At 37.9% G+C, this 15,788-nt stretch overlaps 1 protein-coding gene across 2 annotated transcripts; it reads right to left on the bottom strand.

Moving 5' to 3' along the window:
• Positions 1-1,630: 1,630 nt before the first annotated feature.
• On the bottom strand, positions 1,631-7,445 carry LOC120529574 (chemokine XC receptor 1-like). 2 transcript variants are annotated; one of them, XM_039753482.1, is made up of 3 exons: positions 7,362-7,445; positions 3,507-4,513; positions 1,631-2,133 (listed from the first exon to the last, which is right to left on the bottom strand). In XM_039753482.1, the coding sequence occupies exons 1-3, from the start codon at positions 7,362-7,364 to the stop codon at positions 2,067-2,069; spliced, it is 1,077 nt and encodes a 358-aa protein (XP_039609416.1). In that variant the 5' UTR covers positions 7,365-7,445; the 3' UTR covers positions 1,631-2,066. The 2 variants fall into 2 exon arrangements, with proteins under 2 accessions (XP_039609416.1, XP_039609417.1); XM_039753483.1 differs by having other exon boundaries at positions 4,061-4,513.
• Positions 7,446-15,788: the final 8,343 nt, after the last annotated feature.

The raw sequence follows: 15,788 nt of genomic DNA, 5'->3' as shown, positions 1-15,788 counted from the left end.
CATAAAAAATTAAAATTTACTATAACAACCTTTGCCCCCTTATTGACACTTGTGTCAATACTGCTATTATTATCTTATTATTAGAAGAGATGTGGAGCAAGAGGGTATCGGACAACAAAAACCCTGAAACACTGAATCCCATTAAAATAACAACTTAATAAAAGCCAAATGCTGTAACTCTCTTACAAAGAATATGTCCAGGGAAGGAAAACAAACAAAAGCAAAAAGAAGGTAGATTGTTATAGCGGTTACTAGTTAAAGAGTCATGTTCCTGTAAAAAAAAAAAATATATATGAAAATTTCAGCCAATTATTCTAAAATACAAATGTGTCTCCATGTTCACTGTGCCCTTCCAATGGATGGCAATGTATACAAGTGTCCTCTAGAGAAAATCTGTCAGTCAGCATAATAAGCAGAAGTCAAGAAAGAAATCCACAGCCTGGATAGATAAATTCTTCATTATTTTTAGACATGATGTCAAAATACAACCAAAACAGTAAGGCTCCACATTTCCTTTCCCATATATTTAATTATAAGACATTGCTCAAATATGTGCAGTCATAAAAACATTTTTCCCTTTTCTCAGAAATGTATATCTCATTATATTTAAGACTAACAAGACAAGTGGTATAAAATACTTTATTCCATCCCACTCAAAGTCTCTTAAATTAATTTATAGGCCACTTAGATCAGCAAAAACTATCTTGGAATCCATCTATTAACCCCATGTAACCTGCTATGTAAAAGCTCAGAGTTTCCTTACATATATCCCAAGTATTACTTATTTTTTCTTTCTTTACTAAATATTTTACCACATAAATTTCTACTTTAGGCTTTAGAATCTTAACAAAAATGTCTGGAACGTTTTATTAAAACATCAAATTACAGAAGTGAACCTTTCTTCAGCTTTGTAGTCATACTAACATCAGCTTTCCTTCTGTTTCACATTTAAAGCATGTAAGTTACCTATAACACACGAAGGGAATGAGAAAAGAAATCAAGAGATCAAAATGTCTTATAATATAAAATGTATGTTACATATTTATTTTTTGTTTAAATGCCATCTAGGAAATTAGCGACATTCCCACCCATGTTAAAAATGGAGAATCAGCTCCTTTGTCAGTTAATCTTCACAGAATCTTAAAATAAGAAAATACTCTAAATGTTTTTGTGTGTAATAACATTGATTTCTTCTCTCCATAACCTCCTGCCAAGGTCAGTTGAACTTGCTGTCTTTCGTCGATATCTTCCAGATGCTTCCTGTTGAGTCTGTAGAAAAAGCACACTGCATCTTCCTGTTAGTCAACCCAATTATTCCCTCTTCGTTATAGCATATCTTAGCATGGCACACTACCTGGACTGGAAGCCACTGCTTATCTTCAGCTTCCTCACTGGTTTAAAGAATGTCTCCTTCCATTTAAACCTTTCTTCTTTTTTTTAATTACTAAAAATCCTTCATTTGAGCCTGGCCAGTATTCAAAGGAAAGGGGTGCTCTATACATTGTCCTGCCTAATCTGGAGACCTTTTACACCACCTACTTACTGTATATCTCTTTTAGTTAGAATTAAGTGCTCTTTTAATTTGAAGAAACAAACATATTTCTATTCTTCCACACATTTTTATCAGTCGTCTCGTCCCTTAAAACAAGCAGCACCGCATTCGTAGACACAGACACTCTCAAACACGCTTCTACTTATTTTAAAGGCATGCACAGTACAGAATAAAACATACACACAATCACCCAATCTGTCTTTAACACAATCAACCTCACTGCACTATTATTATTATTTATATCATTAACACACTCTTTATCTCTCAGGTTTATATTTGCCCTCTCTCAATTCACCACACGTTAAGACATCTGTATACGCACACACTATGTTTGGAAACAATGAAACAAGGGAAACAGAAAGAAATGCACTCTGAAGAAGTGCAATTTCCACTCTCACTTACGTTACTGGTCATGACAGGCAAACATCAAACAACAACTCATGACGCTTGCTGGTGTTGACCATCAAATAGGGAGCACAGTCCAGCTCAGCTCTATACAGCGCTGGTCTTCAGATCAAGGAGACTCCATTGGCAATCCAAGTGAGTGACAATGACGAAAAGTCTTCCGTGGTGATCCAATTCTGTGACAAGAAAGACAAATCCAGCCATCGGGAAACCACACGGTACAACATCACAGCAAGAAAGCGTCCCCAGAAGAAGCCACACAGTTACGGAGAATACACCAACTCAACACAATAAAAAAGAAAATAAAGGTTGAACCTAACCACTGTGCCACCACACACTCCATCGTAGTAATCCCCAAAATGCACAACCTCACACACAAACATCAGGAACATGAAAGGAAACTGAAAGAAATTGTCTGCTTTTTATTTTATACTTTTCAAAAGAATATTCATATTAGAAGCCAGGATTAACATGAGCTAACAAGAACTTCAGTGCACCCCTTTATATATAAATCTTTATTTTATATTTTATTAACATTACAATATTTACTTTTGTACTTTAATCAAAATCACCAGAAAGTAAATGAAAGATATGTCATAATAAAAATGAAATAGTTCAAAAGAGAAAACGTCTGCCAAGAAAACAGGTTCGCGTAACATGTAGGCCGTCTCCACCCAGCTGATCACTCTGTCAGAAAGCTGTATATAAATGTTAACAGAAGATCATATTAAAAAAAGTTAAAACATGGAGCTGGCAATGTGCATGAAAGAAATAAAGTCATAGTAACAAACGTTCAAATTGAGCAAAACTATTTTAAAATTTATGAACTAATGAATATAAGTTTAAACTGACGATACAAATACTTAAAAACTGCACTACTTTTATCTTGTTCTTGGCTTTTTCAGTTTCCATTTGTATTTAACAGATATATAAAAATATAAAAAACTTGGTATTAACTGGGGTGACATGGTGGCACAGTGGGTAGCGCTGCTGCCTCGTAGTTAGGTGACCCGGGTTTGCTTCCAGGTTCATCCCTGCGTGAAGTTTGCATGTTCTCCCCCGTGGGTTTCCTCCCACAGTCCAAAGATATGCAGGTTAGGTGCACTCTCAATTCTAAATTGTCCCTAGTGTGTGTGTGTCCTGTGGTGGGCTGGCGCTCTGCCTGGGGTTTTTTTCCTGCCTTGCGCCCTGTGTTGGTTGGGATTGGCTCCAGCAGACCCCTGTGACCCTGCAGTTAGGATATAGCGGGTTGGATAATGGATGGATGGTATTAACTGATTTACCAGGTGTCTTTTAATAACCAGATTTAAAGCGAGAGTGTCAACCAGAATCTTCAGATTCTAGATTTGATCTTGTGCTGTATCACAAAAAAATTCCCAAACTCTTTTTATTGATTTGAAGGTAAAGGATCAGCACTACTTTTTCTAGGTTCTACTTGTTCTTGCTTTCATTTAAATGTGTCAGTTCAACATGAACTAATTAATAGAGGAGCTGACAGAATTCCAGTGATGTGTGCATGGTATGATCCAACTTTCTCCTGAAAACTTACAATGAAAGTTCTTCTCCACTTGAAATAAAATGAAGTCGGGTATGATGTTGGTGTTGGTCTCCAGTGCTGTGGTCAAAATGACAACCCCTTAGAAGCTTTTTCAGATGGTTCTTAAACTTAATGCCCACAAATGCATAAAAAATTGGGTTGAGGCAGCAATGAGAGAAAGCAAAGATGCGGCAGACAAAAAATGCATAGTCAAGGTTTGTGTTGACTGAGCAGTCTAAAAAATATTCAACTTCATGAAAACTCAAATTCTGTAAAAAAATCACAATATTAAAAGGTGCCCATCCTATGAAAAAAATTGCTACTACAGTGAAAATGAGTTTCACTGTCCGGTACCTCTTCTGAGTTTTGGATTGAAGCAGCCTCAGAAGTATTCGCATGTAACAGTAGACGATGACAGTAAGCGTAATCAAAAAGAAAGCATTCTGCTGATATTTTCCAACTTTCTTCCAGGTCAAATCATAATATTCACAGTGAGTTTTGTCTTGTGAATGGCCCTGTATATCTGAAGTGAAAATGATACTAGGTGTACTGGCCAAAATGCTTACCAGCCAAATCATCAGGGATGCCCAGGTTCCATGGCACCCCTTCCTGGAGCGAAGATCTGCCAACGGGTGGACCACAGCAACATAGCGATTTATGCTCATTACTGTCATTAATATAATGCCACTGTAAAATCCGATATAAAATATACCATTTACAGTTTTGCACATGGCTTTTCCCAAAGTCCAACCTTGAGCTTCATATAAAGAAATGAAAGGTAAAGTAAAAGTGAATAACAAATCAGAGATGGCGAGGTTAAGGATGAAAATGTTTGTCACGGTATTCAGTTTCTCATACCTGAGCAGAATCCAAACCACCAAAAGGTTACCAATTAGGCTCAGAACAATTACCACTGAAAAAATTAAGACTGTAACAAAAAGTCCAAAGTCTTGAACATTTTTCTTTTGACATACTTCTTCTATTCCATCATATGAAGGTGGATCTGTAGATTCTGACTCCTGTTAAACAAATAAGTGATTGTGAATATTATTTTTTTTTCTATGTGGCTCTATTTATATACAGTACAGTATATCAGATGGTAAATATAAAATAATTAATATTTTTTTATTTTTTCTCCAGCCATCTGGAGTTTTTTTGTTTTTTCTGTCCCCCTGGCCATTGAACCTTACTCTTATTCGATGTTAATTAATGTTAATTTATTTTGTTTTATAATTGTGTCTTTCATTTTTCTATTCTTTAATATGTAAAGCACTTTGAGCTACTGTTTGTATGAAAATGTGCTATATAAATAAATGTTGTTGTTGTTGTTGTTGTTAATACACGTCTGCTATCAAATTCAAAGAGTACTTTTAAATTTTGTATGGGAATACACTGAAATACAGTATAAAGTGAACACTGAACTTAATATACTTTGTAGCTGCATTTGCTTTCAGGGTAACATATATATACACATGCTCAGTCATAAAACCCATAAAGGATATATTTATGCATATGCAAGCAGGTAGGCAGGCAGGCAATGTGGTGTAGTGGTAAAGGCTTTGGACTTTGGAGGTTGTGGGTTCAAATCCCACTTCTGACACTGTGTAACCATCAGCAAGTCACTTGACCTGCTTGTGCTCCAACTGGAAAGCCCAAAGAAATGTAACTAATTGTAATTTGCCTCAGACATAAGCATTAGCCAAATATGCAAATTTAAATATGCAAAAATAAAGAGTACATAATTGTTCCAATTTAAAATGTTATGAATCTGATAGTGTGTGTGTATATATCATAAGCACAGCATGGTGGCTAAGCTGGCAGCATTTCTGACACCTGTTGCCAAAACTTTGATTCGATTACTGGCAAAGATGACCCTTAAATGCAGTTGTCATGTTCTTTCTGTCCTTGCAAAGGCTTCCTCAAAAGACTCTGGCTTCCTTCTATACTCCAAGCACACATATACTGTACATTCATAAAAACCTTTCAGCTTGACCTGTTGCTCTTAATCTTAGGTTTCCAACCCCAGTCCTGTGGGACCCCTGTGGTTACAGGTTTTTGATCCAGCCAGAGTCACAATCAGTGAATCATATAACCTCTAAATGATCACATAACATAATTAGCCGATCTTTGGTTTCCTTCTCTTAGTCTACACTTAGAAAAGAGCAGGAGTGTGAGATGTATATTCAGAAGAAGTGTTGATATGTTTGCTATAGTTTTAGGTCCTTAACTCTGTTTTGTTATTTTCCTATTAGTTCACTTTTTTCTGTGAAGTTTGATCCCTTAATTGCATCCTAATAATGACAATTAATGACAACTTGAATAAACACCACAGCAGATGACAATGAATGCTGAAAAACTGCAGCTATGTCAGATCCATATGCATCATTACTTAAATAACCAGAACACAAGAACGTGATAAAACTCTTGAAAAGCAAGATTTACAGAAAAAAAATATCCCTATCTGACATACATAAAATATTGTGATTTCCCAATAAAACCCATTTGGGAAATCAAGTCTTTCATCATTCAGTGTTGTTTGCTCTGATGTCTACTTCTCTAGCTGTTAACTTTCACAGGGATTCCACCAAACTGGGACTGGTAACCACTATTCTAAATCATTCCAGGGTTAGTAAGTTAAAGATGCATGTGATAGGGTGCTGTGATTTACTGGTATTTGTACTAAGAGTTACTACTGTACCCCCTTGAGCTAAAGGCTTTGACTATAGAGAACCCTTCAGAAAAACTATGTTGTATAACATATACTGTATAATTTAAATAATATAACAAGTGACCAGAGATGTTGGTTAGATTTGATCACTGTGGATATTCTGTCTACACATTGTAACCTTAACTGATTTATCCTGTAATCTCAAACATGAGCAAGAATAGTTCATTTGTTATTGTCAACTGAACCAGTATAAAAAAGTGTGACTTCACCTGATCCAAGCGTTATGCTTAATCCTCATGGAATATTCACTTGGATATAATAAATGTAAAATAATAGAAATAACAAAACAATATAATATGATATTAAATAACATTCACATGCCCAATTAATTTGATTCAAAGTCACAGATGAAGCAGGTAGTATCGGGTCAAGGCAAACACTGCCACTGACTGAGCCCATCTACAGTTGGCAGTTAACCAAATAGAGATACTTTTAGGGTTGATGGGAGGAAAACAAGAAAACAGACACAAGACAAGCAAGCAAAAGCCACACAGACAGTTATCAGGTGTGGAATTCAAATTCAAACAACCACCCTATAATATAATATAATATAATATAATATAAACATTTTTACCTTTTAAACTTCAAAGATGTGCGTGTTAGGCTGATTTTTAACTCTTAGTGAGCTGGGTTTGAGTGAGTGTGGTATGAGTGAATGAGCTTGCCCAGCACTGCACATGCATCCCCATCCAGGGTTGGTGCATGCATTTTGCTTGATGCTGCAGGGAAAAGCAACAACTTTGCTCACCTCTTTTGAAAAAATAAACTGATTGGAAAACAGATGTATACTGTAATTTACTGTAATTAATATAATAAAGTCTTTTCAATAGCCATTAGATAATTCCCCAGTTAATTATAATAATCTCCTTTAATATCTTTTACAATCTTTTTACTTTCTAAGCTTTCCATACACACATTAACTTATTCACTTTGCACAAACACTCGCTAAAAATGCTTTGTACAAATATTAGAACACAACTTACCTGGGATACCACTTTAGCAATCAGATATAGTTATTTGACTTTTTGAGGAAACTACTTAAAAATAATTAATTAATAATATTCATATTACTAAATAAATTAAATGTTAAAGTGTTAACAGTAGAAATATTGTGAATTAATAAATGAAAAGGTTCATACCATTTTAAGGGAAAAAGTTAAGGATCTTTCTTGGTGTTCTCTATTACAAAAGGACTATCTCTCTGATGCTGAAGCTCAGTGAAAGTGGTTTTAGACAAATGGTCTTACCTTGATTTTTGTTACATCGAGAAGAGGAATAAAGAATCAAAAAACAGAAATAGCTTCTGAAACAAAGTTGTTCCAGGTTTTTCAGAACAGGTACTCTGGTCTAAAGACTATGTAGATTACTCACAATTAATTACAGTGCTTACCATATCTCATATTTTATTAATGTCAATAAAATCATATTGCTTTGTTTATTTAATATACAGATCATGTATAAAATCAGATTTACTGATCTGGAGTGTAGCCCAAATGATTAGTGCTGCTGCCTCAAATTCCTGGGACATTGGCTTGAACCTGGCTTGGTAACTGTTGCAATTTTTGCACATTCTTCTTGGTGTGAATCAGTATGTCATCCCATCAAGGAACTCTTGTTACTTTATGGCTAATGTTACCAAAAGAACTTTATTCCTTTTTTTTAATCAAAATGTTGCACCTTAGGCTGTCACACAGATTCCATTCTGAGACTTTTAATTCTGTAAGTGTGCAATTAATTGTATAGTTGTTAGTGCAGCCTATCTTCATAGAGCTAACACATTCACTCCTTAACAGTGTAGTTTTAATATTTTACTATGGTTTCCTCACATACATACAAATGATTATTAGCTTAACTAGTAATTTTAAATTTGCACATTTTGAGTGAGAATTGTTCTTTTAATGAGTGTGCCCCATTACATGTAGCCTCCTAATTTGTAGAAAATTGTATAAAGTGCTGCTAAGACCTAAAACAGGTTCAGCATATGATGGATAAATGCCAAAGTGATTGCATTAACACTAAATTATTTAGCATATGTAGAGTGCCTACAAAAAGTATTCACCCCTTTAGAAATGTTCACATTGTATTGTTATAAAACATTTAGTAACAGTGGATTTATTTAGGCATTTTTGACATTGATCAGCAGGAAAAGATGATGCTAAAGTGAAAATAGATCTCAGCAAAGTGATATAAATCAATTACAATTTTAAAACACAACAGTACCTTACATATTCACCCCTTTAATATGACGCACTGGTGCAGCACAATTAGGTTATGAAGATTACCTGTCTGTAGTCAAGAGATTTCTATTGATTTTAGTATTAATGTATCTTCATCTGAAAGGTTTGAATTGTGACAAATCAGTATCGTGGCCTAACCTACATAATAAAGTCAAAACAAAATAATCCCAGTCACTTTCTGAAAAACCCAAGTCAGGGGATAATGACAAGAAAATCCCTAAGTCACTGAATATCCAATTGAATCAAAGAGGAAGAGTATGGTACAGCTGTAAATCTGTAGACCATCTAGAAAAACGGAGTGATCATGCAAGAGGAAGACCACCAAGAAACCTATGAGATCTCTGAAAGAGTTACAAGCTGCAGTGGATGACACTGGAGAGACTGTGCTCACAACAATTGCTGCTTCACCAGTCACTGCTTTATGGAAGAGTAGCAAAGAGATAGCCACTGTTAAAAAAATGCATATGGCGTTTGAACTAGAGTTTTCCAGAAGACACACAGGATACTCTGAAGTGAGCTGGAATAAGGTCCCGTGGCCTGATGAGACCAAAACTGAGCCTTTTGGCCATGAGACTGAATGTCATGTTTGACATAAGCCAAACACTGCACATTATCTAAAACACACCATCCCCAACAAAAGGCACAGCGGTGGCATCATCATGCTGTGGGGGTACTTCTCTTCAGCAGGCACTGGAAAGCTTGTGATAGCAGAAGGTGGAATAATTGCAGCAAAATACTGGGAAATCATGGAAAAAAACCTAATATGGACTGCAAAAGACTTTCCCTTTGGGAGAAGATTTGCTTTTCAGCAAGATAACAATAGGAATGACTTAAAAATAACAATGTTAATGCCCTGGGGACTAATTTAAACATTTTTTAATGGATTTAAGCTTGAAAATATGCACACACCAAAAAACAGGAAAATGTGTACGGCAAAAAAAATCAGATTTAGAAAACCTGCCATACACACATTTCTATGCAACTTACCCATTATAAAGCACAATCATCTTGTAAATATGCATTGTGACAATAGCCACTATACCAGTGCTTGACCCAACACAGGCAGACATGGAAGGCACACTAATAACAACAAAAATACTTGTATTTTTCGTTGCTCTAACATCTACCCTGTCCCCACAAGCCCACAACACAGTCCCAACAAGCACTAAGCACACAATTCTATTCTTGTTTCACTCCTTCCTCCACTCCTCTCTGGCAAGTTTAGTCCCTCTCCTCCCAACTCTGGCTCCCAGAGTGGTGGCTGCTGGCTCCTTTTATAGCCCACTCGGAAGTGCTCCAGGTGTTTGATGACCCATTTCCGGCTGCACTTCTGGGTGTGGCGGAAGAACCACCCACATGTGCTCAGGAACCACTGCAGCACCTGCTGGCGCACCCCTGGATCCAAACAGGATTGTAGAGAACTCTATATCCCATAGAGACCTGCGGGAATCTGAGGCACCACTGCCACCAAGGGGAGATGCCATCTAGCATTCCAGGGGAGGTACAGCTCAGTCCATACTTGTTCCCCCAGACCATATTTAGAACAGGCGTCTTGGCCAGGGTCCGCCATAGTATACATGAGTGCACCTCAAACACTGCTCTGAAACATCCATATATGGAGCATTCTAATCATCCTCATATATATGGAATCATTGTGCTGCAGAGCTTCGTTGGTTGGTATAGCAGCCTCTTCATTTATTGGTTTATACTTTCAGACAAAGAAGGCAACCAGAAATATGATTTCTGAGGTTTGCTTAATTACAAGGTTTACAGCAGTTAATGAATTACATTCCTATCATTCAGGTCATGCAGGTATAGTGACAGCAACAAACAGAAGGTATTTGATTGATATTTTAATAAACCAATGAGCTCTGTTACAGATTATTAATTTACGATTCACACACCTCCTGTCATCGCTCACCCTGCTGATTGGCTCTGTTAAAAAAGATTGAAAATGAAAAGCAATGACTGACTCCTGATGAGCAAAAACTGAGTACTAATGAGTTATGATGTGATGAAAGATAAGTATGTAGTGATACATGATGAGCAATTACTGAGTAGTGATGTACGACGAGTAATGAGTAACTACTGATACGTTATATGAGTACTACTGATGTTTGATGACTGAAGAAGTGAAAATGATGATGTTCTAAAATGGACACCATAAAACAGAGTGAAATCATCTCTGTTCTTTCTGATGTTAAAAGACATTATAATATAATATATATATATATATATTACTGTATATTTTTTAGTTTAAAAAAATAATACTGCTAAAACAATTATACATACCGTAAGGAAGGAAAAACAGCAGAAACAGGTGAGCAATGAAAAGAATATGAAATCTCCAATTATTTTTCACTGGTGTATAATTTTGAATATTTTCATTCTTAATGTAAAGCATATTAACTTAGTCACATTGAAGTTATTTTATTATATTAAGTTTCATTTTGCCCCTAGCATGGTCCTTTTCACAAATAAGAACTTTTTCAATCAATATTTATAAAAAAAATACGTTTGTCTTACTAGCTAATCTGAACTGAACATTTAGGTAATAATTTTATTACACTCTAATTTAAATATGTGCAGTGTGTTACAATGTGTTTCAGATTATATATGCTTATTTTTTTTAAAAATATATGTATAATTTTTTTTTTTAATGTTGTGAAATGTTCAAATTATTTTGGTGATGTCATCATAGTGCCATTTTCTAAACATGCTTGTGCTGTGGTTGCTGCATTTTTGGGATACTAATTCAGTTACAGTTTTTGCTGTCTTAAATCTATTTCCTTGAGTTTCATTTTTACAAGGAAGTTTTAGTTTTGGCTTGTTGCACTTTTGGCGTGTGAACTCTAACCCATCTGTGTTTAACAACTACTCTGTACTTTAGTCCCACAATATTTTTCATCTTCTGGTCAATTTTTGGTGTCCAGCTGTTAAGACATGGAATCCCAAAGCTCAGAAGTCCCAAATGCACTTCCAAAAATGCCCACTAGAGGGAGAAATTCTGTCAAAAACCCTGGCTAGATACAAAACTGGCCGCATAGAATCTTTATAACATAAAAGTTCTATTTTCAAAAGCTGAGTTTAATAATGAAACTCTGTAGAGCACAAAAAGATAAAATGAGTTTCCAGCAAGGCAATCCAAGGCGAATAAAAGTCCCAAAACAAAATCACAAGAATTGTTGAAATATAGAGTGTGTGGCAAGTGGCTGGGGCTGCTTGGCTGGGGACGCCAAAGAGGACCGAAGGAAGCCTTACACCTCCTCCCGACTGCGAGCAGGCAACCGTCCTGGTGGCTTTGGGGACCATGGGTACGGATCTTGGAAGCTCAACCCTGTAGGGGCCCATGGTCAACGCCAGGGGGTGCCTGAATGCCTGAGGAGCCCAGGCCCTCGGCACTTCCGCTACACCCGGAAGTGCTGGGGGGAAAGAAGACTGGAGACACCCAGAGTGCGTCCAGGTGCACGGCCGGTACTTCTGCCACACTGGGGAGTGCCGGCGGAGGCTTATCCGGAGGCACCTGGAGCTTGTCCGGGTGTGAATAAAAGGAGCCGCCTCCCTCCATTCGATGGCTGGAGTCGGGTGAGGAGAAGGACAGAGCTCGGGAGGAGAGGCAAGGAGGCGGCCTGAAGAGAGAAAGAGGCAGTGTGCGGCCTGGACTTTGGGGGAGTTTGTGGGTTGTGTGCCACTTATTTGTAAATATTGTGTGAATAAACTTGTGGTGGTGCTTTGAAACATGTCTACCTGTCTGTGTCCAGGACTCATTCCATAAGTGAAACATAAAAATCCAGTAAATCACTAAGCACATTAAATTTACCAAAAGCACAAGAACTCACCACCCCAAAGTGCATTCAAAGTGCACCACTAGGAACAGTCGAAGATTCAAAGTGAACCACCAGAAACTGTGGATGACTTTCCAGATTTATAGGGTGGAGGGCAGTTCCTGGTTGTGATTGGCAGGTAGCCCCACATGACTCTTTGGGCCTTTCTACACACAGGTCAAATACCCTGTCTATGTAATGGGATAGCTGGTCCAATTCTATTGCCATAGAACCTCTAAGAACTTCTTTCACACCTTCCATACTTATCTCTATAATTATTAAGATGATTACAACCTGTTGTACTCTCTTCCTCCCAGCAGTTTATTCATTGTCCAGCTCACACCTGACCCCAAGTTTACTTGTCAGAAATTGCTTTTAAGCCCAACTAGAGATAATCATGCAGAAACAACCATTGCAATGATTCCATGAGTACAAACACACTCTAGAATTCCTTCTAGACCTCTTTGTACTGGCCCTGGATGTTCCTACAACCATAAGCCCCAGGTCACTCATAAAGGGCCATGTCAAATGAACAGCAAAGGCCCAGACATTGTACACATACACACCTACCTCAAATGAACAGCAAAGGCCCAGACATTGTACACATACACACCTACCTTGTTGTCATCTAACAGACTGAATGACTTCTAAACAAACAGTGAAAGATCCTCAAAGTTCTGCTCCTACCTTCTTCTGTGGAATAATAACTTCCTAATGAAAGTATAGAAATGTGCTTATATGTGGTAATCCTTCCATTTTACTGGCACAAAAAAGAATGCGGCTCCAGTCAAATTTGTTTCATTATTATTATCAAGTGTGAGACTTGCCTGGACACCATCAGACAAACACCGCATCTTTATAAAAGTCTTGTTTATTTTCCATTCCCCAACAACACACAACTCAGTCCCACACAACACACTGGTGTCTCTTGCCCCAATCACCTTTCTCCTGGGCCTTTCTCTCACTGTGACCTGGGCCGCCTTTTCCTCTCTCCACGGGAGCCTTGTCCCGCTCTCACTCTCAACTCCAGCTCCCAGACCGTAGGAAGGCGGGCCCTTTTATTCTCACCAGGATGTGCTCCAGGTGCTCCCTCTGACATCACTTCCTGGTGTGGCAGAAGAGTACTCAGAAGCACTCCAGGCATCCCCAGAGGAATCCTCCTCCTTCTTCCTGGGTGTGGCGGAAATACATCAGTCCCAGGCCCTCTGAGACTCAGGGCACCCCCTGGCGGAGGCCACGGATCCCTATAGGCATAAGCCTCCTTGTTCTTCTCCCATGGTTCTCCTCTGATCCAGGGCAGCTGCCCCCTCGTGGCCTGGAGGACGTACATGCCACCTTCCGGTCCTTCCAGGTGTCTGGGTTGCAGGTTGCAGCCCCAGAGACTCGCCACACAGGTCCATATCTTGAAGTGTCTCCTAATGTCTATACTATATTACACATTGTAAAGTAATGATTAATAAAAAGCATGCATAAATAATATATAAAATATGATTTGTTTAAAATGATAACACATTTCATTCCTTCTTTTCAATTTCAATGAATGCTTTGAATGGTATCAGATCACTTTCTGAACTTAAACTGGCTTATATTACAGGATTATATTATTGTTGAGAGGTTTACTTACCTTGGCAGTGACATTGATGTCTCTGGTGACTCTTTCAATGAAGTCAGTACATGCTTCGGGAGAGCATGGGGGGTCATGAGGTCACTGGAAAGGGGTGTGTGGTGCTCCCGATATCTATGCAAAAGGATGAAGGTCCAGGTTTTTAGAGTCCTGTGCTTCCTGTCTTGCTATATGGTTGTGAGACATGGACATTATCCAGTGACCTGAGACGAAGACTGGACTCCTTTGGTACTGTGTCTCTCCGGAAAATCCTTGGCTACCATTGGTTTGACTTCGTGTCAAATGAGCGGTTGCTCATGGAGTCTCGAATGAGGCACATTACCTGCATTGTGAGGGAGTGTCAGTTACGGCACTACGGCCATGTGGTGCGTTTCCCTGATGGTGATCTGGCTCGTAAGATCTTCATTGCTGGGGATCCAAGTGGTTGGACCATGCCAAGGGGTCACCCATGTAACACGTGGCTGCGGCAGATAGAGGGTCATTTCCAGAGGGTGAGACTGGACCATGTGTCTGCCTGGAGGGCTGCAAACCGGGATCCCAAGTTTTTTTGTCGTGTAGTGGGTGCGGCAACGCACTGTACCAGTGCATGCTCCCTAACTTGACTTGACTTGATATTATGGGAAAATTTATCAGTTGACTTCAGCCGGGCTAATCTACATTGATGCATCCCTGTTTATGACCCCATGTGTCTCACCATGCAGACACTTTTTCTGCAAAATGTTTGCCATGGTATATATACAGTAGTGTAGTGGTGCTATTTCACTAGAAAAGTTGTTCACAAACAGGATTCTCCTTCTCCCAGCAGATGACCATTGTTTGCTCAAATATATAAGAAACTCATTGACCCCTTTAAATATTTTAAGGACATGGATATGTTTTAATTTATAAGAATGCTTGGAAAAAGTAAGCCATATATAAAAAGTGTTACAAGATCAAACACTAGCCTTATTGCTCAGAATTTGTAGCAGACAGGGAAACTGTTAATTTTTGCATCCTTAAAATCATTGCTTTGTGGTGAAATACTGGTATATAAAGAGGAGCATGTAAAACTGCATAATACAATACATTGTTAGCTTAGGACTTTAAGGACAATTTAAGACAGTTAGAGTTTATTTCATATGGAGACACATAGGTCCCAAAATTAAATATTTATCTATCTTCTGAATCTATTTGTCCATTATAAGAAGACAACTCTCATCATTGCAGTATCAGTTGTTGAGAAAGATGAACTCTGGGCAGGATGCCAGCCAGTAACAGGGCACACTTATTCCTACTTGATCTGTTAGCTAAACATGCACATATATCAAACTGTGAAAATTCAAGGGGCAAAGAAAGGAGTGTACATTACTGGCAGGGAATTAGACTTGGAAGCAGGAATAATTGTGGTTTTAATGTGGTGACCCTCCAAAAAATCACCACCAGATCATTACACTAAGCTTTTTTCTGTTAAAATATACATTCATTATATTTATACAGGTGTGTTTTTTCCTTTAGTGCAGTGGTTCTCAACCTGTGGGGCGGGCCCCCTAGGGGGGCACGAACTAACAAAAAGGGGGAAGTTTTGAAAAAAAGAAAACAAGAATCAAAAATATGAAAAAAACATCTGTTGAAACCAAAACAAATTAACTTAAACTACTGTACATTCTGATACTAGAACAATAAATATAGAGTTAGATAAATGTTGATAAAAGTTAAGTAGGTATAATACAATATGCATCTACAGTTCAAAAAAATGTTGGGGGGCGCGATTAAAACTGTTATGAAAACTCGGGTCGCAAATACTTAAAGGTTGAGAAACGCTGCTTTAGTGTATCAGCTAGACATTTTAAAATTAAGTGTAATTATACAATATTGAATACCATTTTAATTATGTAGTTCTTG

This window comes from Polypterus senegalus, chromosome 5 (genome assembly GCF_016835505.1).
Source record: "Polypterus senegalus isolate Bchr_013 chromosome 5, ASM1683550v1, whole genome shotgun sequence".
In the NCBI taxonomy this organism is placed as follows: Eukaryota; Metazoa; Chordata; class Cladistia; order Polypteriformes; family Polypteridae; genus Polypterus; species Polypterus senegalus.
This window is presented reverse-complemented; position numbering and strand designations above follow the sequence as displayed.

What these genes read in the sequence shown, in the direction of transcription:
- LOC120529574 (XM_039753482.1), bottom strand. An exon ending in AGTGGAGAAGAACTTTCATT is followed by an intron (nt 2,134 to 3,506) that starts GTAAGTTTTCAG and finishes TTCTTGTCACAG; the next exon opens with AATTGGATCACCACGGAAGA.